At 45.0% G+C, this 25213-nt stretch overlaps 2 protein-coding genes across 2 annotated transcripts in view; one reads left to right on the forward strand and one right to left on the reverse strand.

Annotated features, from left to right (window-relative positions):
- The window catches only part of LOC144822440 (uncharacterized), a 270958-nt gene that overhangs the window by 21381 nt on the left and 224364 nt on the right, over nt 1-25213 (reverse strand). The window contains exon 2 of the mRNA XM_078679967.1: nt 23176-23227. Within this exon, the coding sequence (XP_078536093.1) occupies nt 23176-23179 (4 nt within the window). The 5' untranslated portion in view covers nt 23180-23227. The remainder of the gene's footprint in view (nt 1-23175; nt 23228-25213) is intronic.
- Nucleotides 6087-25213, forward strand: part of CENPV (centromere protein V) — a 44155-nt gene continuing 25028 nt past the window's right edge. Inside the window, exons 1-3 of the mRNA XM_078679966.1 lie at nt 6087-7839; nt 16224-16322; nt 16931-17000. Of these exons, the coding sequence (XP_078536092.1) occupies nt 6290-7839; nt 16224-16322; nt 16931-17000 (1719 nt within the window). The 5' untranslated portion in view covers nt 6087-6289. The remainder of the gene's footprint in view (nt 7840-16223; nt 16323-16930; nt 17001-25213) is intronic.

Below are 25213 nucleotides of genomic sequence, written 5' to 3' on the forward strand. Positions count from 1 at the left end.
CATTTATAATCTTGAAATAAACGCTGATAGAACATGACAAACACTAATTAGCGGGCACAAAATAAGGTGAAAAAATTAAATGTCAAAGAATCCAACCAATATCATTAAACTTTAAAACAGTTAACCAGTTACAATGCTTTAGTAATTAAAACCCAAAATAAAAACGCCACGCAAATGTTCAAGAACTTGGGTCACTAACCACTACGCTTCAAGAAGCCAAAATGCTGCCGAATTGTTGACAGACACTAGAAGAAAAAGACAACTCCTAAGTAATTAACGACTTGCAGATCGCTGCATATCTTGGAGGCAGTTTTTAACTCAGTGAGTGATCCTGCTGGTTCCGGAAACTATGACAGTAGCTGCGTAGGGAAGTAAGAAGGCGCAGTAACGAATTATAAGGGCCTCATTCTAAGAGCCTCAGAGTTTGCCCTGTAACTTCTACCTCAGAAGTAATGGATACAGGTGGCATCAGTAATTCCAAGGTGCAGCGGAGTTACCCGGTATTACCCAATGGACTCTGACAATCCCATTAGAGGTAAAAAAAAAATGCCAATGAATATGGTAATGCCAGACAACATTCCCCTGGTAGTTTCTGGTATTTCATCAAGACACCTCATCTGCCTTTAGCAGGTCGAGTCTCTTGGTGATAGACAACAAATATGCATGAGGCCTATCATGTTTTAGGTTGAAAACTGTAATTGACAGACAGGTGGCAAGAATTGTTGTCTCACTTTTTTAAAAAATCATAAAGTTTTGAAGAAGGTTGTAGGATTTACTAACGAAATAAAACTAAAGAAATATGACGTTCCTGTAAAACACAAAGTGAGGAATGTACGACTGAGCATAAGATAGGTTCTTTCATGTCTCTTAAAATAATTGTGTGAGGATAAATATCTGAAACAATAAGTAAATCACATTGTGTTTCTCCATTTGTTAAATTGAGCGATTTAACATCATGCACAGAATGTTACTCTCTTAACATGAAGATTTTTGTAGATTGTCACTAGTTACTGAAGATTCAAGATTGATTTTCAGGGCCTGGAGATGAAACATGCTTCGCTGTCCCATGGCGTTACCTTTCTATAGCTCTCTTTTTAGCCTTAGAAAGGCCCTGCTGCAGCACACACCGCCCGCCAGACTTAAACTCGTAATCCGGAGGGCAGTCTGACTTCAAGTTTAGCGGTTTTCCTCTGTAGTGCTGGTGTGGCGGCCCGCAGGAGGACCGCCAAACTCAAAATCAGGCCCTAAGTCCAAAGGCAAAATGTTCGCCCAGAACGAACCTGGTTGGTGTATCCTCCACCGCTGTCAGCCTGAAATCACGCCTAGGTCCCAGACTACCGCAAACATAGACTATCATTCGAGTCTTGCGCTTTGTGGTGCTAGTTCTACTTAAAACTTTAAAATGTATATCCTGAGTTCCACTTATTGGATTTTTGTCATGTTGGTGCCATTTTGTTTATTAAATTATACCCTAGTTTTTCGAATTTGGTTTGGGATTTTTATTGTTTTGCATTTTGACTTTATTGTTTTGATACTGCATAAATATTTTTTTCTTGTTTGAATTTGTTTTATTGAGTTTTTAGTTAACAAAACAGACATACACAATATATATAACTTTTTTGTATCAGTCATTTGGTTGGTTCAGTAATAGATAGTATAGCGGTACAGTTGCAATCAGGAAGTGTCCATGTCTCTAGCGGTAACAAGTACGTACTTTTGTAAAGTGTATGTGAGCAGCACACATCAATCATTAATATCATTGGTACTGTATAAATACTTTACACATTGCCCTAAGTGAAGCATCTTTGCTCTGTGCCATAGCTACTACGAAGCTGAGCTCAGGTTAATTTAGTGACTTTAAGGGATCACCCAGACTAAAGTTGTAATTATTCTTTGAACTGGCCGGTCATCCACTCCAAATAATAATCTAGTTTCTTACAATGACATTCTTATTTTTGCAGGGACCTTGGAAAAAAAAAATTTGATTTTGAAGTAAGTTTTAGCTGATTTATATGAGGTTTGCCTCAGGGTTTTCTATGTTAACAGAACCATTTAGGGTGATGCTCAAGAAGAGAGTCACATTTGAGTGGAAGAAGCATCAGGAGGTATTTAATGGTATCAAAAGGCTTTTATTAAATTCCCTGCACTTGAACGTTTCTCTAGTGAAGCAAAATGTGTTCTATTGGTTACAGAGATGTTCTTTCCTAGTTTGTGAAACAAATGGGAAACCCTATTTCTTATGCCTATCTAGTCTTCCAAACGATATTACTCTACCGAAGACGGAAGCCCTAACTTGTTTGTGGGCAGTAAATCTTTTTACGACATCTCCTTGAAGAAGAACGTTTGAGATTTTAAACAGACTATAAACCATTATTTTTTTTGTTGCAAAGTAGTCAGACAGGTAAAACATCAGCCTGATTAATGAGAATGCTGGCAAGTTATGTGAAGATAATTTTTGGGTAAAATATGTTCCGAGGTAAGAATGGCTGAACTGTTTATCAAGGTTACCCCATCTGGTGTAACTTCTGAAAGATGATAAGAATAAGTGTGCTGCAGCTTTGGTCACTGATACCTTGGAGACGGTGGGCCATGCCTGGATTATGGCTATGCTTAATAATGTAATAGAGTATTCTACAATTTGTTGTGAATGGCTGGCTTAGGAAGAAAATTCTAGAACACACAAGTCATTTGAATATGACTGGGAGTTATGACATTTTTTGTGAGTGGGTGGCATAAAAGGAAAAGTCTAGTACACGCATTACAAATCTTTTGGAAGCTTTTAGGAGAATTTTTGTAGGAAGATGATTTGCTCTTGGGGGCCATAAATGGGTTCCACTTGCGAGTTTATGAGTAAAAATGTAGTTTTTAGGTACACTCCTTTACTTCTGATTCATAAGTACTTCATATCAAATTGGCTAATCCTAGACTCAAACTGCTGTACAAAAGACTTCTTTATTCCAAACTTGAAAGATGTTCACATAGAGAAATCAGGGATTCAGCTTTTCGTTCTTAAGGATTGAAATTAAACAAATTAAAAAATGTAAGAGATGTTTCATAAACTTTAAAAACAGTAAAGACTAAACTATGAAAATCTTGTATTACAAGACCATGATATACATAATATTAAAACCCACAAGAAACTGTACTGTCTAACTGTGTGTCACATATAAACAAGGATGTGATCCAAAAATACAATGAAGGGATAATGACAAATAGTCATTAATTTGGGGTAAAATGTGTACTCGGGTAAGAATGGCTGAACTGTTTCATTGATCAACATGATAGACACATATAATTGACTTTTATCATATGTGTTTTAATTTACATTTTGCTCAACTCTAATATCTATTACGGACTTATTATAAATACTGAGAAATATGCCATTTCTTGCTCTTTACTTAGGAAAATTATTTGCCATTCATTCTGTATATGGAATGAAATGCGTCGGCCTAATCATTGATGTCCCTTTGTGGCCTTTTTATCAATGTCAACAAAGAATATTTTTTAAGTTTGGAATAAAGAGGTATTTTATTCAACAGCTTGGAGTCAACCACAACTCTGATGTGAAGTAATAATGAATAAAACTGAAAAGAGTGCACTCCAATCCTAAATTTATGACTGAAAATGTTATTCTGTTGAGTAATAAGGGAACTTGTCGCTGAGGTTCAGTGTGTTTTTGCTCTGTGCCAAATTTGTAGACTTAGGAAAATATGTGAAGTTTATGATGACCTATTTCATGTTTCGTGATTAAAGATCATTTAAGAAGTACGCCATTGTCATTTAGGTACCAATGCTGCTAAGTCCCTCATTGCAATCTGCTAATGCTGGCAGAAACATGAGTTTTCACCTGCTTTGGACTTTAAAGTTCTTGTTTAAAGTGTAATGTTTTTCTTCCCGAGCACACTTTTGCTAGGAAAACCAAGAAACAAGTTAAAACGTGAAGAATAAGAGCTAGTATGCTGACAATCTGAGGGAATCAGTGTGCAAACTCCGATTCTCAATGGTATTCACCATTAATGAGTCCAAAATTGGTAATGGTCATGTAATCCTGCATCTTGGAAATGGCTATCCCTACATTCTTGGTACAGCTATGTCCAGGATTAGCGGTGCACTTCCTCTGCACTTTTCTTACAAAGAGAGTCAAAACAGTAGGTGAGAACAATATTTTAGTGGCTAAGCAAGGATGACAAAACTACGGAATTTCTGAGACCTTGCTCAGAATGAGTTCTGTCAGGTAAACAGTGTTGATGCAAGACGGTTCTAATGATGCTGTTTCCTTTTTATGTTAGATGTTGGAAAATCTAACCATGGACTTTTCAGACCCATTTGATATTTTGGAAGAGGGCAAACGGTATATGTTCTGTTACACTGCTTTTCGAATTGAGTGGAATACAGATATTCTTCTTCAAAAACTACTGAATGTGTATTAGATTTTTCAGCAAATGTGTTTTTAACGAAAGGGTTGGCTACCGTAACAAATAATGGTTAATTTCATTCCTATAATATGAACATGAAGCAGTTTCTTGAATGAAGAAAACTGCAGATAAAAAAGACCTTTATACTGTCCTCGAACCAGTAGTCTGATTGAAAGAATTAACTAATTTGTGAAGGAGTGGAAATTACAATGACCTGTGGTTTTGTGGATGAAGAATATTTGAGAGAAAATAATATGGGTGTGGCATATTCCCCTGCCTTGCTCCTTTTGGTGTGCACATTTGGAGATGATCAGGAAAAAAAGTGTTGTATCTGGATTTGGTTCTCAAATATGTTCTTCAATACTTAATACATTAAAAAGGTCTATCAATGTTGGCTCTTTAAAGAATTTGTTTTCACTTTTACCACATGTGCTATTCTTTAGAATTATCCCATCCTTCTCATTGCGGGTCCCCTCCCATTGAGTGGAAAAAATTGATCAATAGATGTGAAAAGTACTTGTATTGCTTGATAAGTAAAGAAGATCAGCAGCGAACAGCTCCTCACACCTGCTAACCCATAGCTCTCCAATGAGGGGAAGGACATAAGTTTAAGAGGAATATCTCGTTAAAGTAAATAGAGAACAGTGATGAGTACTTGCAGAGGGGGGTGACCTTATCAAAATGTATGGATGAGTTTTGCTTTTTAGGAGTGTATACTGAAAAGAGGGTGACTGACACATGCCAAATGACTGAGTTTACAGCTTTGCTGCCAGTTCTACCATCTAACCATTTAGCAAACGAACACCCAGGCATCATATAACCCCAATCACCCCATGCTATCGCCACATTGTGTCCCGCATTGCTATAATCTATACAAGATTCCACAAAGTAAATATTGGACGATGAGTTGCAAAAAAACGCTATTTTTTCAGAAGTGGGAGATGTCTTGTGGATCTGGGAGTGAATTGGAATACACGATTTTTCTGGAACAAACGTACAATGACAGGTGAGAGCCTTCTGTCTTCTTTAGTGTGGGACAAAGGGTTCAGGCAGGATGCATTCGTGGGGAGAGCTTCGGTGATCTTCTGAACCATGTGCATCTGACACCGCTACATTAAGTACCCGCCCCTGCGCAGCCCATTTTACTCCGTAGAGTCATAGGGTCGTTTTCTACCAGGATCCTCTCGACATTTTCTCTTAAGAAATGGTGGAGTGAAGTTAATGCAAGAACATACACCCTACCGCCCACAAATCACACGCACGTTGCCCCTTTGCCCTCAATTGACGCGTTAGGGCATAATGCAGTCTGGCACATCAGTAAACAAACGCGCCATATCTGAAGTACTGTGTGCTGGTCCCAGTCTTTAAACAAAGCTTTTGTGACATCGACCTAAAAAAACACAAGATGGATGCTGCGGTCCCGCACTAGGAGATGGCGGAACCTTGAGCTGTGTACCGCGGAAGGGATCATGCAACTAAGGACAAGCTCGTCGGGAGTGACTCTGTTCTAGTTTCCACGCAGTTTGATGTGGTGCACAAGCAGGGACTGTTTGTAATCGTTTGAAAAATGGGCGTTAAATATTGTTTGTAGTTGTAATGCGTCCTCTTTATAGGGATAGGCGGGAAGCGACTCGAGGGCGCCCCCTGGTGCAGCCGCGGCCGCGGAGGGGAGGCAGGAGGAGGGGAGGGAGGGGTATAACATATCACACTTCGGGCAGGTGATGGAGAGGCAGTAACTGCTGGTGGTCGGGAGGGGGTCGCCATTTTCAACTGCGAGGGAAGAAAGAAAAGCTAGAGACAAAGCGCCGACTAGCGAGCGGAGCGGGACCCAGGCGCGCTGACATCCCCAGGCAGAGCGAGGCGGCGGGCACAGCATGGCGAAGGCGAAGAAGGTGGCGCGGAGCGGAAAGAGCGGGGGCGCGGTCCCAGGCATTGCAGCGCAGAGGGGTCGGCGCGGGGTTGTGGCGGTGGCGCCCAAGAGCCCCCTGGTCAGCCCAGGCAAGGGCTTCAAGACGACCCCGCTCAAGACCCCGACCCCGTCCCGTAAGGTGGCAGCGTCTGCTGCAGCCAAGAGCCGTCCTCCCCCCAAAGCGCGGACACCGCCACCCTCCAAATCCCAGAAGTCCCCGGCGAAGCCCCAGGCGAACCCTGCCAAGATCAAGTCCCCTCCGCCGAAGTCCGAGGCGACTCCGGCGAAAGCGAAGCCCCCTCCGGTGAAGCCCCAGAGCACTCCCGTGAAGCCCCAGAGCACCCCCGTGAAGCCCAAGAGCACCCCCGTGAAGCCCAAGAGCACCCCCGTGAAGCCCAAGAGCACCCCCGTGAAGCCCAAGAGCACCCCCGTGAAGCCCAAGAGCACCCCTGTGAAGTCCAAGTCGCCTGCGGCGGCTAAGTCCCGGCTGCCACTGGCGAAGTCTCGGCCACCCCCCAAGGTCCGGACACCGCCTCCTACCAAGACCCCCTCGCCGGCGACGTCCCGGTCACCACCGCCCGCAAAGCCCCAGTCCCCACCTCCTGCCAAGTCCAAGCCTCCTGCCCCCGTGAAACCTCAGTCCCCCAACCCGAGCAAAAATCGCCCTCCACCTCGGGTCAGGTCGCCCCCACCTACAAAGCCTCAGTCCCCGGCACCCCCACCACAGAAAAAGTCCCAGTCCCCGGCACCCCCGCCACAGAAAAAGTCTCAGCCCCCGACACCCCCGCCACAGAAAAAGTCTCAGCCCCCGGCACCCCCACAGAAAAAGTCCCAAACACCCCCACCGCCCCGGACACCTCCTCCCCGAGCTCCGCTGCAGGCGCGCACCCCTCCTCAACCCCGAGCCCCGGCGGCCCGCTCCCGGTCCCCTCTGAAGACCCCCACGGCCCGGTCCCGCTCTCCCCCGCAGCCCCGCAAACCCCCCGCAGCTCGCTCCCGGAGCCCGCCGAGGGCTCGGGCCCGCTCCCCGGTGAAGAATCGGAAGTCCGTGCCAGCTCGGTCCCGGTCCCCTCTGAAGCCAGCAGCCGCTCGCTCGCAGTCCCCGCCGAAGGCTCCTGCAGCAGCAGCAGCACCCAAGTCCCCGCCGCCGGCCCGCAAGGCCCCCGCAGCCCGCACCCAGAACCCCGCAGCCGCTTCTCCCGCCCAGCCTCGCAAAGCACCGGCCGCCCGCTCTCTCTCACCACCGCAGGCCCGGAAGGCGCCCGCCGCTCGCTCGCAGTCTCCTCCGGCGCGGAAGGCTCCCGCAGCCCGCTCCCAGTCTCCCCCTCAGGCCCGGAAGCCCCCCGCCGCCCGCTCCCCGTCACCCCCGCCGGCGAAGAAAGCCCCCGCCACCCCTCAGCCTGCCAAGAGCGCTTCACTGCTGGACCTGGGCACGCAACGGGAGCGCTGGCACAACTTCCAGAAGCTGCAGAAACTGAGTCCCGAAGCAGCCGCCAAACTCCTGTTGGACTCCTAGTGAGTATGGGATGGGGGCAGAATTGCGCACCTGCAGACAGCCCACGCGTAACAAGTGCACGAGATGACATGTGCCAGATCCACGCTACGCAATAGGGCCAGTGCACATCTACCTTAATATCACTTACGCCAATCCCGAGCTCTGCACTGCGACCAGTGGCACCCATTTACCCCTAGGTGACCTGTGCTAACCTCACGCTATTTAATGCACCTCACGCTATTTAATGCGATCAGTATCCATCTACCTCCAACCCCCTATGTACAGTAGGACCACTGCCCACCTACATTTAGGTCCCTTGAGCTGACCTTATGCTATGCTGTGCGATCATTACCCATTTACCTCATTATGACTTGTGCTAAACCCACGCTATGCAATGTGACCAGTGCCCCTTTATCTCTAGCCGACTTGTGACTGTTAACCCCACTATGTTCTGCTTTTCTGAACGTAGTAATCCATGTGAACTGGGCCCGGCTACGGGTGCCCTGCTGCACCCTGTAGACCGACCTGTTTGCCCTTACTTTTCCGACAAGGTGCCATGCCACATGATCTTCCTTGTAGACACATGCCCATTCTACCGCCCGCTGACCCTTGTCACCTGCTAACATGCTCTGCTAAATTCACGTAATTTACCCTGTGCTCTCACCTCCTGGTGAACTCTGCAACTGACACCTGCTGACCTATGGCCCTAATAGCCCCGACAAGAGGTGACGTGTGCTCTCATGGTCTGGCTTGTACTCTTTCTCTTGCTGAGCACACTTACACCTGCCTTGCATTCTCCCGCACCCACACTCCACCCTCTGCTAGGCATGAAGTGACCCACCTCCGAACGGGCAGAATTTGACCTGAATGTCAACATCAATCTCAGCATTTCCACCTGCCCTACTGGTATCACAGTGCGCCCATCACCTAGCTGCTTCCATTAAATTCCCAACATCTCACGCATCTCCTTCCTTTTCCTTCCATCATTCCGTTACAATTCTCATCTTTGAGTCCACTAAATGTGTCGAGGGGGGCGGAAGGAAATGTCACGTGCTCACATTGATGTACCCCTTTACCGTTTGCTCGCTGCTTTTGTGTGCCATCAAATCTGCCTGCTCTGTAGCATTGTTCGCCTCCTGTGCTTGATTGCGCTGTTTATTTATGAAATGCAATAGTCTCAATAAAGTCCTGGGCGTATCCTGGTGCTATGATTGAACTGTCCAGGCCTGGTACTATATAAAGGGGGGGGGGGGGGGGTACAGCCTGCGATGGCGTACTACAGTAGCTGCATGGTCCACCAGATTTGGGGCTGTCACCTTCGACCATTCCCGTATTTCCAGCTGACCCATTGCGCCGTTCTCCGATCTGTTTCTTGGCATTAGCATCCCGCCTGATCCCGAGTTTCTGTCTCTCCTACCCCTTGCCACAGTTTCTCTGTCATGTCTATCGATTTTCTACAGTTGGCGCAGAAATTGGCATGTTATGGTGCGGGACGGGGGGAGGGGTGGTAGCATGTGTCAGTCAAGTGGCCTTGTTTCCTGGAAGCTCGATGCCTACTATGGTTTAAATATGTGTTAATCATTTGCCGAAAGAGGCCCGGCGTGGCGTGGCTCGTTGCACCTGCCGAATTCAAGGCATTAGCCTAAAGGAAGTGTGCAGGGTGCAGACCGGGAGGGCCTTTTGTTAGATGTTGTCTCTTGAATAGTGGGATCTTGGCAATTTTCACACCATCGTTTATTGATGCGGTTTTATATAGCGCGGACACTACACCGAGGTGAACAAAGGTTAGGCCCTGGTGTTGCTTAAGAAGGCTCTGAATTGTCCACTCATTAGAACCCCTCAATAGGTAAAGCAGTGTCGATCCGCTTGCTACCCAAGTCCATATAGTTGCTTCTGGTTTTTACAGTGATTTTAAAACTTATTTGTAGCTGCACAGCAGGACGGTGTCTTACTTCTTTTTGTGTTTTATTATCATTATTTTTTGCATTTCCTAATGCTTAGGCTGTCCTAGCATGAACCCACCTGCTGCCTCTTGGCTCAGACACGGTTGTCTCTTCCAAGGAAAATTCGATCTGTATGTCTTTCTGCTGACACGGTAGTAGTACCTGCGCTTGTCCAGTAACTTTTATTTAATGGATGCGCGCCCTTGTGGAATTGTGTTTTGAATTTCAGTGGGCGTTGTTAGAGTGTCTTTGTTGGGCATGTCGTGCTTTTGTTGCCGCCTGAGCATTTGTATATGGCGGGCTCTTTAACGCCTGTAGAGAAAGGGATGTGCCTCAAAATGGCTCACCCACTCCCAAGCCTTTGAAAAAGGCCCAGTGATGCCAAGAAGGGAATTTGTATAGCAACGGCGGGACTTGAACGCCGAGAGCCAATGAAATTGCGTGTCTTCGTCCCGTGTAATTACCATATGTGGCTTCACTATGGTTACCGAGCACAATGAACCCTCTCGTTGCCTGACTAGCGTAGATGCTAATTATCAAGTCCTTGTAGGCGTTATCCCTAAAATGTATACATTAAAATGCGCCTGGACGCGCACATAAAGAAACGGGCGCAGAGGCAAACTGTCGCTCTTTGTCTGCCTTCCAAGTCTGTTTGGCAGCAGAAACAGGATACGTGGAAGCGGAATATTTGAAATATGATCTTTCTGCCTACAGAGAAGCCTCCGAACAATTCCACCCTCCATTGTCAACAATGAGGGCCTTCGTAGGCTGTGTAGTGAAGGGGATGGGGCCACTGACAGCGGGGTGCTCGTTTAAAAACAAACAAAAAAAATCTGGTTCTCATTTAACAGTGTAGGCAGAAAGGTGTGTTTTTGTTGTTGTTGTCTGCATTCAAACAGAGGAGGGAAACGCGCCATTGCATGAGGGACACAGCTGAAAGGAACGATTTCGCGCCATTGTGACCCAACGTCTGAAGGACCCCTGTCCCTGCTCGTCAAAGGATGGGCACACAGGACGTGTGGGATTTGAGAAATGGGCGCGTACAAAGTAGAACTCAATAGATTTACAGTTAAATAAACAATGTTATAAACACAAAGGGCAAAAGAGAGCGAGATTTCGTGAAATATATGTTGTATCCACTAATTACATAGACGTGTCTGAAGGCTACGTTTTTCGTGTCTTCCTTTGAGCTGACCTTACAACGGTGCAACGTTGTCCTACAGAAAGAGCATGGTACAGGAGCGCGCTACCTAGAGCCATCGATGCAAGCATCAGCAATTTGAAGGCTTAGCAGCTGTTGGGGTGCGACATAAAGATGGCGGACCCCCGCCCGGGCGCCCTTCTTTCCTTACCGAACAAAGGGGGGGAAAAAACTCTTCACCCCAACAGACCCTCCTCCGTTTTAGCGTGAAACAGGGGAACTCGAGCATTACTGACTAAAAAGATGCGAAAAAACAAACGTACCCTATTTATAAGCTTAGGTGCATACCTCGAGCCTGAGCTGTTGACCTGAAGCAAAAATCTCCTGTACTATTCATTTATTTTCTATATTTATTATGTAGCGCTGCACAAAGCGCTCGTGTTGTTGTTGCGCCGTACAGCGTTTTACAGACGCACACCCAGATAGATGCATGCCTGCAACGCCATCATTTCACCCGGATAACTGCGCAGCCCAGTGCATCTTTCAAACATTGTTTACGTTTCAACATCTATCATTTTCTTGGCTGAACGGTATCCAGAGTCAAACGGACGGACTCCACACAATCCATACACATTCGTTCAAACATACATTCATATTTATTATTTTCAAGAAGCCATAGCGTCGAATAAAAGCTTGAGATTCGTACTGTGCATGACTGTGGCATCCGCCAGGCTGTGTTTTTCGCAGCTAACTGTAAGTAGCAGGGGCCTTCTTGATGAAGATTACGTACTGATTAGGAAACAATCAACCTATTCGGCTAATCAGTTTTAAACCAATTAAATGCACACATGGCCGTTTGAAATGGAGCCCCAGTGTGTTTGACAGCCCAAGTGGAAAATCCGCCTGCTTCAGTGTCAGGCTGGTGACAGTATGTAAACACGGGCATGCGAAGGCACTGTGCCACTCCAGTAGAATAACTCTTACTAAATCAGTGGTGGCAACTGAACATGTGCGCACACACACGTACAATTATTTACAAACGACTGAGAAAGATAGTGTGAACAGTTTGGAGAAAATACGGTCTAAGATTAGGGAAAAAGAAACAGGGATATAGGGCACAGGGTCAAAGGAAGTCCGTAAAACGTTGTTATGTGTTAGTACGTAATCAAGGATTATGGTTATTTGAAGGGTTTGGAAAGGGGTAACACTTAGAGTTAGACCTTAGGTTTTGCGATTTAATGGAGAAAAAAATACTATGGGTATTAACACCTGCAGCGAAAAAGAATTCTAAAATGTTTTTTTACTTTTCCATTTCCCATTTAAAATAAATGTATTCTCATTAAACGTTTCTCGCTTTCGATTTACTACTTAAAATCTACCCCTTTTTTTTCCACTTCGAACCTGGAGTACTTGCAGCGAGGGCTTGCATTGTGGTGCACTGAACAGCACTCTTTTATAAATGGGCATGGCAGGTGAGGCCTGTGATTTCTTCATTTATTTTACTTCTGTTAGTACAAGAGCGTCAGTAAATGTCCACTTGAGATGACAACAGAAGAGAAAAGTAGGTGAAGTCTTCAGCTGAGGCCAGTCCCTTGCCAGGCAGTAGTTCCCTTTGGTTGCCCACTTAGGCAGCATAGGGACGGTGGCCTAGCAAGCAGGCTGCCCCTTCAAGCAACCCTCATTCTGGCGAGAGGACAGTGTATACACTAGCTGAACTGCAGCAATCATCTGGTATACTCTGTGACCAGAACAAACAATGCAGGAGTTAGCACACTTATACATTTGAAATGGAACCTCTTTGGCTGTAAGTATCATCAGTCCACAGTTAGAAACATAGCAACATGTAGCACGGGGGCCAGACATCCTTGGACCTGCGCTACTGTATATTAAATTGGCTGACTAAAAGTAAATACATTTTAAAGTTAAAAAAAAACAGTAATTTTTAAAGAGTGTCAAAATGATCACAGTAAAGAGTGTTAGTGAATATATCCTGGGCATAACCATGGCAAAAGTAGGATCTCCACTCCCAATACTAACGGGCAGAGGGGTCAAGAAGCATTGCTCATATTTACAGACTGTCGAGAGATACAGATCATCTTATATCAATCAATCCTCTGCATTGTGTGAAAATCATATTTCGAGTTTCCTCTGACTTAAAGGATGTGAAAGAGATGTTAAGGAGATATCTTCTTATGAATAACAAAGGAGAGGTTAAATACATTTTCGATGGGCCGAGAGCCAGTAAAATAATCTGAATGTTTTCCCTAGTAATGAAGAAATAATTGAAAAAATAGTAGTGTTGAAATGGTACATATGATCATTCTTCAGATATTGAAAAACATTTTACTATAGCATTCAGTTGACCATGAATGACCTTGTGGATAGCATCAGAAATTCTCATATTATTAAAAGCATTTGATCCACTGGCTTTCCCTCATTCCATAGCTATCCTCTATGCACTTCACTCAATCTATTAATTTTTTAATCATAATCCTTATGAGGGTTGGAATTTTCTTTATATTCTCGTTTTTCTATCAGTTGTGTTAGTAATTCTGCAGGGAGTTGCCAGATGTGTTTTGAACAGTTGCATATTGATTGGTGTATATCATTTTAAGCCTGGAAGGGATGGGCTTCTCCAGGTTCCAGCTGACTTGGATCAGAGCTTTGGAAGAAAGACTGGTCCACCTCAAAGGAATGAAGACCATATTGGCCATCAACTACACCTCACGGTGAACACTGACAAACATATCACCATTATCTGTGCATGAAGACAAATAAAACACACCTTGCACTTAATGTTCTCTGTGACAGAGTGGCCCAATTAAGGCAAAACACGTAATTGTGGAAGGTACCTGAGGTTACAAGACAGAAAAACCAAATTGAAATCATTAATTCAGTGCTCCAAAAGTTTTTTGGGGGGGCATTCTAGGAACAAGACTATATACAAAGTTAAAGACGAGTCTAAGATGGGGACAGACAGTATGGTTTCCCAGAGCCAGCTTTAACCCAGCCTTATAGTTTATACGGCTGGGTTGAACCTGGCTCTGGGAAACCATAGACTCTTCTTTAACTTTGTATTGGTACCTGGGGTTGTCTTACATTAGCGCTTGTGACCTTTTTTCCTTTTTTCCAACCTCTCCTGTATCGACGCTGCCTGGTGGTCCTTGGGGGGGGGGGGGGGGGGGGCTTACAGGTTGTATCAGCTTACAAGAACAACCTTCATTACTGAAGAATGCATCTGAGGGCAGATTACCACTCCCCTAAGACTTCGCCGGTAGTAAATAATGCTGGTGGTAAGCAGTGCCGGTTTTAAACCTACAACCCGCAGCTGCAATCACATCTGTCATCTAAAAAAAACAGTGCCAGAATCAGACTTTATGTCTGAAGCTGAAAAAATGGCAATAGCCATACATGTGTATTTGCCGGTTTAGTGACGGAGACCATGCAACAAAGAAATCTTGCTGCCTTAGTGCTAGGTGGCCCCCAATAACTCGACACTTGAGGGAACAGTCACTGGCGGTAGGTTTCATGACATTGGTAACAGGCCTGATTTAAAAATCTCCTAATTTTCATGTGCCAAAATTAACACGCGTGACGCCTGGTTCTTTGTAAAGCGCTCTAAAGCCCTCGGGCCTGGTTCACGCTATAAAACAAATGCTAAAAAAGAAACGTTCCTGTAATGGGAATTGCCCACAGAAATGCGTTTACAGCCAGGTTTAATGTTATTGCTGTTAGGGTACTCGGGAGTGACTTTTACGACGGGGCAAAATATTTTTCCTTTAAAAAAACTATAAAAAAAACTTTGCGAACGCCATCATTGTGATTCCTAACGCTCTTTACATACGGGGGCTTTATTCTGTTAGTGCGCTAGGGTATATGGCCCTCCGTTTTCCAGGTTGGCCACCATCTCCATTCTAACTCATCCATCAAATATGGCGATCCCGCCTTCACTTTCTTTGTTTACTTTCACTTAAGTGCATGTACCACATGCGCTGCTCTAACCATATGTCGGACAGCAGGCGGCAGCTTGTCATGCACCCCCCTCCCCCGCACAGCGCGCCCCTCCAATAACCCACCGAGCTAATGAAGGTCAGTGGAGTGACGCTGACCGCCCCTCGTTACCACATTGTAAAGTTGTATCCGGCCTCATTGGAGCCGGGGCTTCTACAGTACAGTGTGAAAAACAATCTACTGACTGACACCGAAGACAAAGGATGTTAGGTGAGGAAATTTGGGATCACCGCAGATGGGGTTTCCCCTCCAACCCACAGGGTCAGCGGACAGAAGGGAACAAAGGACATTGGCACAGCAGCGGGCTAACTATGGTGCAGATACAACAAAGAGGGAAAGCGTGACGGGTTGAGATGCTTAAGTTATTAACCTGAACAGGGTACGTGGCTTGGCCAGTAAGACTGAGGGGGTGTGAGCTTCAGGTTTTCCAACAATGGCACAGGCATATAATGTTAAAATACATTCTAGGACAAGCAGGGCACATGAGAGGGGCTTAAGGGGTAGTGAAAAGGGAGAATAATACAGCTTGATAGGGGTACTGAGTAAGGAAAAACACAATATTTTGTAAACTAGCCAAAATTGTTTAAGACTTTCGAAACCGAGGGAGAGTGTGTGTTTTTTGTCTGTGTGCATGCGAAATCCGAGAGACACATCACCATACCTGACCGAAAGCACCGGTACCCAACTATTTACTTGAAAATACATTTATATGGGGGTGAAACACACCAAACACCCTGACATAAGACTGACTTGAGTACTCCATCGTTTTTTTGTTATCTCTCTGTTACTATTAGGGTTAGGGGCCAACAATATTTAAGTCAATATTGGCCCTTTACACACACACACACACACAACACCCCACCACCCCTGACTGGATCTTATTAGTTAGGTTGGCAGCCAGCTGGGGGCTCCTATGGCACTCCCACGTAGGGAGACTGACTTAGACAGCAAACGTGATTGAAATGCTTTAATTAAGCTGGACCATGGACATTCCCCTGGCAGGTCCCATTGCAAAGAACTCAAGGCTCTTCCTGTGACTGTTTTTGCTGTCCAACGCTCCCATTCTCCTTCCTCAGTCTAGCATTGGTTAAAGCTCGAGCAACAGAGCTGCTAGAGTATTACAGACCTGTGGTGAGGGTCACTGGTGACATCATCTTAGGATAGCCAAGAGCTGTAATGCAGGTATAGTCCAGTATGTTTACAAACCACAAGTGAAAAGCATGTTTTTCAGGGTGGTGAAGGACCAATGTGATTCATGCTAATCCTTATCTTATCCATTTCTTTTTCTTCCCATTTTGCCCACATCCAGTGAGTATAAAGGTCTTGTCAAGCACAATGGAGGCTGCCACTGTGGAGCAGTGCGTTTCGAGGTCTGGGCACCATCTGATCTTCATGTCTTTGATTGCAAGTGAGTACCGATTGCATTATATATGTGTTTCTTTTTTGTTCTTCTCCTCAGGTAAGTAGCTGCTCTATTTCTGCCTGACTGCGCTTACTTAAACAATTGTTAAGATGCACAACACACTATTTATCTTAGACCATTTTGTAATCTCAAATTCTTTTCAGAAGATAAGCCTGATCAAGTCAACTGGAATCACCCATATTCTGCCATTTCTAATGTTCCGTAAGAAAAGTCAGAATATTTGGTTGCATTTGTTTCCACACACAGTAGGCATCTGCTAAACTGGAACCAACTTTCTTACGGAAGCTCCAATTTAAGTCCTAAATATAAATTCTTGTACTTTAACTAACTATACCCTTATAAATAGGCTTGAGTTGTGAATAGCATATGAAGGTGGTGGGATGTGCCTGTGAGTCTTGAATCTTTGCTGAGCTGTGGTCTTGTCAGCATTTGCCTTTGTGACATCAATGATATAAATTAGAGTGTGCTTGATACTAGTCCATTTAACTCCTGTGTAGATTCTACTTTAGTGAATGCCTTACACTCTTCATCATTCCCCCATCACTAGACTTGGTGTACAGCTGAGTTTTACTTCCTGTTTTTGCTTCTTGCAGCTGCAGCATTTGTGTTAAGAAACAAAACCGTCACTTCATTGTTCCTGCTTCCCGCTTCAAGATGCTCAAGGTAGGACTTCTGATGCTTTGCTGTGTTTTACGCTGATCCTACCTACATGGTGAATAAACCCTGGTTGGTTTTGCATTGTCTGCTATTATCCAACCAATTCAGACCCTTATTTTAATTTTGATCGGTTCATATTCAAATTAGGCTGTTGCTTTCTTTGTTCTTGCAAATATATTTCTTGCTTTCGAACGTGGAACAGTGAATGTTCCCCTAGTGGAGACTGCTTCTAGCAGCTTATTTATGTAAGCATCCCAGGTACCAAGAATAGATCCATAAAAAAACATCACGTATACCTACACGCCTGGTAGAGCCAGATGGCTTCAATGCAAATCCTCAGGGCTCCACCGCTGATGACTTAATACATAGCGCAGATACATCACAAGTGCCGTGCACAAGAAGAGGAGTCAAGAGTATCAGGGATTGAAGTCCTGAGCACCCCATCTGTGATTGAGGGAACTGGCCAATTAGCCTGGGAAGGTGAAAGTCTTCCTTACATAAGCATATTTTCCCCCACTACCCGACTACTGGGTTCAGCCAGAATAGTTCTCTTAATTTAAGGACAGAGCATCAGAGCCGAGGGTCCATGAGTGGGATGTATGTTGTTACTACGCATGCATTTACAACGCATGCCTTTAGGACGCAACTTTTACAACGCAAGTCGTTACAACGACTTGCGTTGGGGGGCGCTGGATAGTGAATAGTTTAATTTACTATTCCAACTCCAGTCCCCGTGGATAGTAGGGAAGCAGTTGGATAGTAAATTAAACTATTCCCTATCCTGGAGCGCCCCCCCAGCACAAGTCGTTGTAACGAATTGTGTTGTAAAAGTTACGTCGTAAAGGCACAGAGTTGTAAAAGTTGCGTAGTAAACGCTGTTCCCCCCATGAGTGACCAAACCCTCATCTGCTGACAAGATTTTGCACAGTGGGATTGACCAAGTCCCTCCTTCTGAACACAGTGGCTTTGATTCACTGCATTGAGAAGTTGGCCATGTCTCAGTCAGCGCCATTTACCGCACAAAATTGTGCCGAAGAGTACAGCCTAACTACTTGTGGACGCCCAGTGTCACAGCTCAGTCTCAAAAAGCCTGACTAAACTTCAAGCTCCTCCCAGGTAGTCAAGTCTTCCTGCTTGGTGCAGACCACGTTAACAAATAAATTCCTCACCCTAAAAAGTTGAAAAGGCCAACATTTCCCAATGTTGGGGTGCATTCACTCTCTTTCCTGAAACACAAGAAAGGCAAGAGTAATAAGAGGCTACCGCTTCTGCCGAGGGCACCTTTATACTTGACCTGCTGGAGCAGTCTTGATAGTAGGCAGCCCGTGCACAGGAGCAACCCTTAGCAAAAGTTTGTGTGGCCTTACCCTCCACAAACCCTCACCTGAATTTGGATGGGCAAGTGATATTACTTGTGTTACAACTTCATTTTTGACTTCTGACTTCACTGATGCCCAACTCCATCTCCTCAGATGTCCCTATTGGAAGTCACCTCAATGGGATGTTGTCATAAATGTCCTACCTCCTATCTCTTCTTTCTCAGTTACTGGATTAGCGAGCACGCTGTCATCCCCTGGCCCCTGGTTTCAGACGTCTTTTTTTAATGCCTGGATTGCCTAGATGAAGGATATGGAAGTGGCCATGGCTCCTTAGGGACCACCTATTAACCACTCCACAATTGTACTTGTACAGGTACTATTGCTGAAGCCACTTGACCGTTGAGTCAGTTCCTGTCCCGTGGTCATGATCCCCATTTTTCTAGCTTCTCTGGTCCCACACCAAATTTATTTTCGTGCTCAGTCCTGGACACTAGCGGGATCTTCAGACACAAGAGAAGCTACAGCAAGTTCATCTCCCAGACCACATCTTTGCAAGAGCTAGATTCTAGCTGACAAGCATTCAGTCTTCTGTACCAACATGAGTGAGCACAAAAAGAACTGAATTTTGCCACGTAATGCAAGCCTTAAATCATCCATGTCTTAAAAAATTGACTTGCTCCTCCTCCTGAAAATAGGTAATTATCCTCAAGCTTGTGGGTCTCAAAGTGTCTCCGCATACCTGACAGTAGCCACACTGGAATCTGCCTATTTCAAAGACTCTGAGCAACACATACTGGGCACGGAAAAATATTCTTATCTTCGTATCAGGTAATCCAACCTCCTACTTATTCTGTGGTGGTACTATCAGCTTCCATGAAGGTCAAAGTGTTGCCCTTGCATTTGTAAAAGGAAATAATGTTGAGTCTTCTATCAGGTTAGACTAGAGGCTTCTTTCTCAGGCAAGCCAACAACACCATTAATATTATGGCGAGCTGCAGGCAGCCAAAGGCGCAATAGCTAATCATTGAGCATTCCTGCTCACAAATTGTGTACAATCTGGTATGGGTATATGCTTCACCGTGGCAACGAGAGAGCTGAGCAGAAGGTTGAATGGCCGGTGTCAACCAGAAGCTCTGGGTGCCGATATATCTCAGAATCTCATTGATAACTTTGCCAAGAGGATTAACAACCAGTGCTATCCCATTTCAATAAAGTCTTCAGACCTACAACCACAGGCCAGAAAAATAAATTGTCATCTGTCAGCCCTTTGATAGTTTGAATGTCTTCAGTCCCACCTTTGATGCGATTCTCGAGTAGTATTGAACGGGCACGGTTCATTCCAAATCACTCTTATTTAGAGAAAGCTGTTAAGTGTGCATCCCATAAAATTATCAAATACCTAGTCCGCCTGCCTCTCAATTCCTCCTCCTCATTTAGTGGCTCATACCATGCCTAGGTCGCAAACTGTAAATGAGACACCTTATTGTCATTCAGGCAATATTTGTCAATTCTCATTATTGCCAGTGAAGACTTTTCTGTCTTCCAAGGACAGGGAATTTATCATCCAAGCCTCTGGCAGCTCCCTCCTCTTCCTCTGCCTCCCTGCTCAAGGAGAAGTATATGAAAGGAGAATACAAAGCCTACGAAAAGACCTTAATGGAGTCCAAGAAGTCTCAATGACTCTTAAGCCCTGGCTCTTTCGTATTCCCATTTCATTTATTTAGTTATCATTATTTGCAGTTTTACCCTCTCCATCATCTTCCTCCTTCATCTTGGATTACTTATGCCACAACACTCTGTCTTTAAGCCATTCGCATTGCACATTGTACCTTCGAACATTCGCAGCAATAGTCCTGTATAACTTCTACATTTCCTACTTGGTTTGCAAGCAGACTAAGTAGTGGACGATCTCTAAAGAAAAATTGGATTTTATTATTAGCCAGAAAGGTCAGGAGGTAAGATGGGGTCTCGGTCACCTCTGTGATGACGTCTCCATTGGTAAACTACCTGGTCGCCATACAGATCACTCTCAAATTGGTACCAGACAACTTGTTCAGGCCATACCCTGTTGTCACAGTTCATGGAAGAAGAGGGATGCACCTGTGAACTGTGAGCCTTTTAGTGATTAAACCCCATCACGCTCTTACTTAAGACGATTGCATTGTCCATTGGATATCAGCTACTTGTGTGAAGGTCCTAAGGCATCAATACACCAAAGAGTCAGGCAAGTATCCCTCCCTGCCATCGGATCAGGGGCCAGAGTTGCTGACTCCGGAGACTTGCACAGAGGGTTCGTACCGAGATCCATCCTCCTATGGGCAGTTTGTCTCACCGTCCCAACTCCACAGCTCCTCTGCCCGTGCAGTTTAGCATCGCTATCCTGCTATGCAGGTGGCAGTTGGACAGGAGAGGGCCACCCTGTCACCAAGGAGTAAATCTCAGTTCTGGTAAAGGCGTAGAAAGCAGGCCTGCTCCGGTATCTGCGCCTACACCAAGCCTACCTCCCGCCCCACAAAATAGAGATCCATCCTCCTATGGGCAGTTTCTCTCACTGTCCCAACTCCACAGCTCCTCTACCCGTGCAGTTTAGCATCGCTATCCTGCTATGCAGGTGGCAGTTGGACAGGAGAGGGCCACCCTGTCACCAAGGAGTAAATCTCAGTTCTGGTAAAGGCGTAGAAAGCAGGCATGCTCCGGTATCTGCGCCTACACCAAGCCTACCTCCCGCCCCACAAAATAGTTTGAAACACGAGAGGCTACAAGAAAATGCTGAAGCACAGAGACACTCGCCCACGATATGCGAGCCCCTCGGGATACCCAACTTAACAGTCTTACTGGGAGAGCACCATAACACCAGGAGTGCACCACATCAAGCTTATGCAAGCCCACGCTCCCTCTGGGAGGAGAAGAAGGTGGTGCAGGTCTCCCTGTTGCTACCACAAAGCTTTCTGCGGCCCAGTCCAGTATCCAAGATTATCTCCTCTTAACGCAGTTCCTTTTGAACTGTTGTCCTACACCAGAGAGGAGTAGTGTCCTACATGGCACACAGAATGGGCTCATCCAATCCATTGACTGACTAGTAGCTTGACCAGCAATTTCGAGCCCACTCGCAGCTTCCTTCCAGTGTGGCTATTGGTTTTAACTTCAATCTGTACTCGATCCTTGCTCCAAACATCCTAGATAATTTGTTTTTCTACCAAGGTACCACAGAGCAGGCCATCAGCACAGTCTCTGGCAGCCATATTGCATGTTGCCAGCTGTGAAGTGGTCCTGTGACTGATATAAAAAATAGACTGGCTGTTCAGCAGAGCCAAAACACACAGTTCAGCCTGGGTAAAACTGCTCAGCAGGGCCTAATGTTTTGGTGATTTGTCATGAGCGTACTGCACCATAAGAATACTATACGTGACTATTCAGTACTCACTACTAACAAGCCCTACTTGCTGAGCTCCACGTCCATGCTGCAGTCCACCGCCAACATAACATCCTTCCGGCAAGATGTCTGGCAAGTGCTTGGTCATTGTTCCCTAAAGCTACCGGAACAAGCACCCAGCCTGACCTCAGCTCAGACTCTGCCCAGTGGACACTGTGGATAGTCAGAGGCCATGTGCAGTGGGTTGGAGCACCAGTGCAGGGCGAGGCATTTTATCGGATGTATGACGTTACAACGCATACTTTTACCACGCATACCTTTACAACGCGGTTTTTACCACGCATACCTTTACAACGCATAGCGCTTAGAGGGGCTGGATAGTGGTAAGTATAATTTTCTATTTCAACTCCAGTCCCCGTGGACACTAGGGAAGGTGTTGGATAGAAAATTAAACTTATTCCCTATCCTAGAGCGCCCCCCAGCGTAATGCGTTGTAATGGTTTGCGTTGTAATGCCAGCGTTGTAATGGTATTGCGTGGTAAAAAATGCGTGGTAAAGGTTGTATACCCATTTTATCACACTTTGCACCTTGTGGCTACAGTGCAGGGCCATAGGCCAATCACTGTGATTTCATAAAAATGAGGGCTGGACACGTCCAGAAGTCGCATGCTATGCTTACTGGATGTTGTAGACTCCCAAATTACAAACACAGTGGGGTGTGGGGTATGGACAATGAGAGCAGAGTATGGTCGGAGGCTATCTCCTGCATCCACTGGCGTCTGGGCATGACTGAAATCTATGTGAAGTAGGTTTGGGCCATGATGATTGGATTCTGGGCATGGCTAGAGTCCATGCTATCAGCCCAGTGGCCACTTCATTTTACGTGGCCAAAGGGCATAGCAATTAAAACCCATTGGAAATGACCAGTTATGGTCATTATTACCACCTCCGCTCTATCACATCTTTAACCCACGCTGTTCCAGCTTTACTGTGGAAACGCTACAGTTCAATGGATGACAATAACCCTAACTAGCCAGTTTTAGTGTCTTTTGTTTAAATGTCTCAAAGATAGCACCCTTTAATGTTCAATTAATGGCACTTTATTAAGCCCCAATGGTATCATTTGTATTCAAAGAACCATTTAACATACTTATTACACCTCAAGGAATTTTAGAATACTGCCACAGGAAGAGGAAAATGTTTACTTTAGATCATGAGGGAGCTTGAGATGGTTGTCCTTGACAGCCCATTCCATGTTCATCAATTTTATTTGATATTTAGTTTGAAAATCTATCCTGTGGACTTGTTTGTAGATTAAAATGGAAAATGTAAATATTTCTTCAATAACTCTCACTAAACAGATTTAAAAATAAAACATAGATACATTTTCTTCCAAGCTACATCTTAATGCTATTTTTTTATGTTATTCTGCCCAGCCATTTTTACTGTTATCAGAGAACAAAAACGAAATTGGAGAATTTGTACTCACCCATCAAGTGTCACCCCCCCAATAACTTCAGACTCCCATGACCAATGTGCACCTAAAAGAAAGCAAGAAACGGGTGGGACAAGTCACAGTTAAATATGGTACACATTCTTCAAAAAAGTGAAGATTCATTTACAGGAATTGTCTTTTCGTATAAACTAAGGGTCACAACTATGCCTGTGGAGAAGCTAGTGCTACTATGACTCGCTACAGTCAAAACATATTGTTTTTTGTTTTTTTATTTGTTAAATATATTTTTTAAATTGACTGATCGCTCCCTGGAGTGCCACCTACTCTTTTTTACGAAGGAGCAGATATATAATTATGCTAGGGCAAAGTAAATAATTGTAACTCATTAACACACATTGTTAGAATTAAGTGTACTAATAAACCTAGATAATAACCACATATATAGCTTAAGGGCTATGTCACAATAACGCAGAAGAGTGTAACTGGCCTCTCGAGTCATGACCCATCTTGACACTCAACCATGACAATGGTAAATTACGCACCACATATCTGTATAAGCATACATATATTACCGACTGGCAGTGGCCAGTAGGTAGCTATAGTTAGAACCTAGTTTCCATAGGAAAAGCATTTTTTGAATTGCTTATAACTTTGGCGCGTTCAATGAATCTTTATGAAATTTTCCCAGAAAAAAGTGGAACAGCTTGTCGAGTTCTGTATGGAAAGTTTCAAAGTGATCGGTCTAGCGGTGGCGGGGGGGGGGGGGGGGGAGGGTAAAAAAATGTGCATTTCCAAAAGAGATTTTGAACATGACTGCAGCCTAAACTACTGGGTGGAATTACACCAAATTTGGCAGAGAGGTAGCTCTTGGTACAGAAAGAGCCCTTCTTGTAATTTGGTGTAAATCCGTTCAGTAGTTACAGAGTTTTGAAGGAAAAACAAAATTGTATATCTAGGGACACGGACCCTCTGCTGTGGATCCGTAAAGTAAAGCGCCAACCAGCAGCGCCGTGATTGTCTGACCACAACCTGGGAGGTTGTGGCCGCCATTTTAAGAATCTGTAAACGGTCCCAGGATGTTAACATTTTTCTGTAAAATGATTAAAGTGGCCAGTGTAGAGGTACCCTGATCCATGGGTGTGTTAGAGGAGTGTCAGAGGGACCTATGTTGAGTATGAAATTGAGTTATATCAGGGTTTTTTTTACCACTTCGGGAATCCACGGATCCCTTGCGAGGCTCAGTGCGCCTCTCTGTGTAAACCCGCTACGAATCTGAATCTAGACACACTTTAAAAAGAATAAACTCTGATCCACTCAAACATCCACACAGGTACTCTCACACCCATTTACAGACTCGCACAGGCAGTCATGCACCCACTAACAGACCTACGCAGGCATTCACACACCCAGTCCCTCTCAGACACACTCACAGACCCACATAAGCACCCACCGACTCACAGACCTACACACTCATTGACACCCCCACTCACAGACCATTACAGGTGCTCACAGACCCACTCGCATACCTACATAGGTCCATCAACTCCAGCATCTTGCGGACTTCAGCTTTTATGCTTTCCTTGACTTGGTCAGACTGGCGATACATTTTTATTTTTGACAGGCAAGCTGTCACCAGTGTCTACATCATGGGTACACCCGGATGTCTGACCAGGGATCAAGGAAAAGAGCTGTGCATACTGTTGAAGAACCCGTCTGCAGTCAGCCTGCTGTTTGTAGAGATGGTGTCTGAGTAGACAACTCCATCTACTGACCCACCTTGGAGGCTGTAGAAGAGGAGGTCAGGGAGCAGTTTACTCGCTGTCTCCTGATCCTCGTCAGTGAGCATGGTTACATAAGACCTGTCACAATAGAGCTTGAGGCGGTTCACATGTATCACCCTTTACGGTAAAATCACATTAAAAACTCCTCCTGACTATTCGCTGTTTCCTTTTGCAACGTCGCTGTAACCTGAAAACTTTGAGGCAGTAAAGAGTGTTTTCTTATGTCAGTATCCCTGTATTTTGGTAACAACGTAATTTGACCGTAGCACTATAGTAATACGTGCATGAAT

This window comes from Lissotriton helveticus, chromosome 3_1 (genome assembly GCF_964261635.1).
Source record: "Lissotriton helveticus chromosome 3_1, aLisHel1.1, whole genome shotgun sequence".
NCBI classification, from domain to species: Eukaryota; Metazoa; Chordata; class Amphibia; order Caudata; family Salamandridae; genus Lissotriton; species Lissotriton helveticus.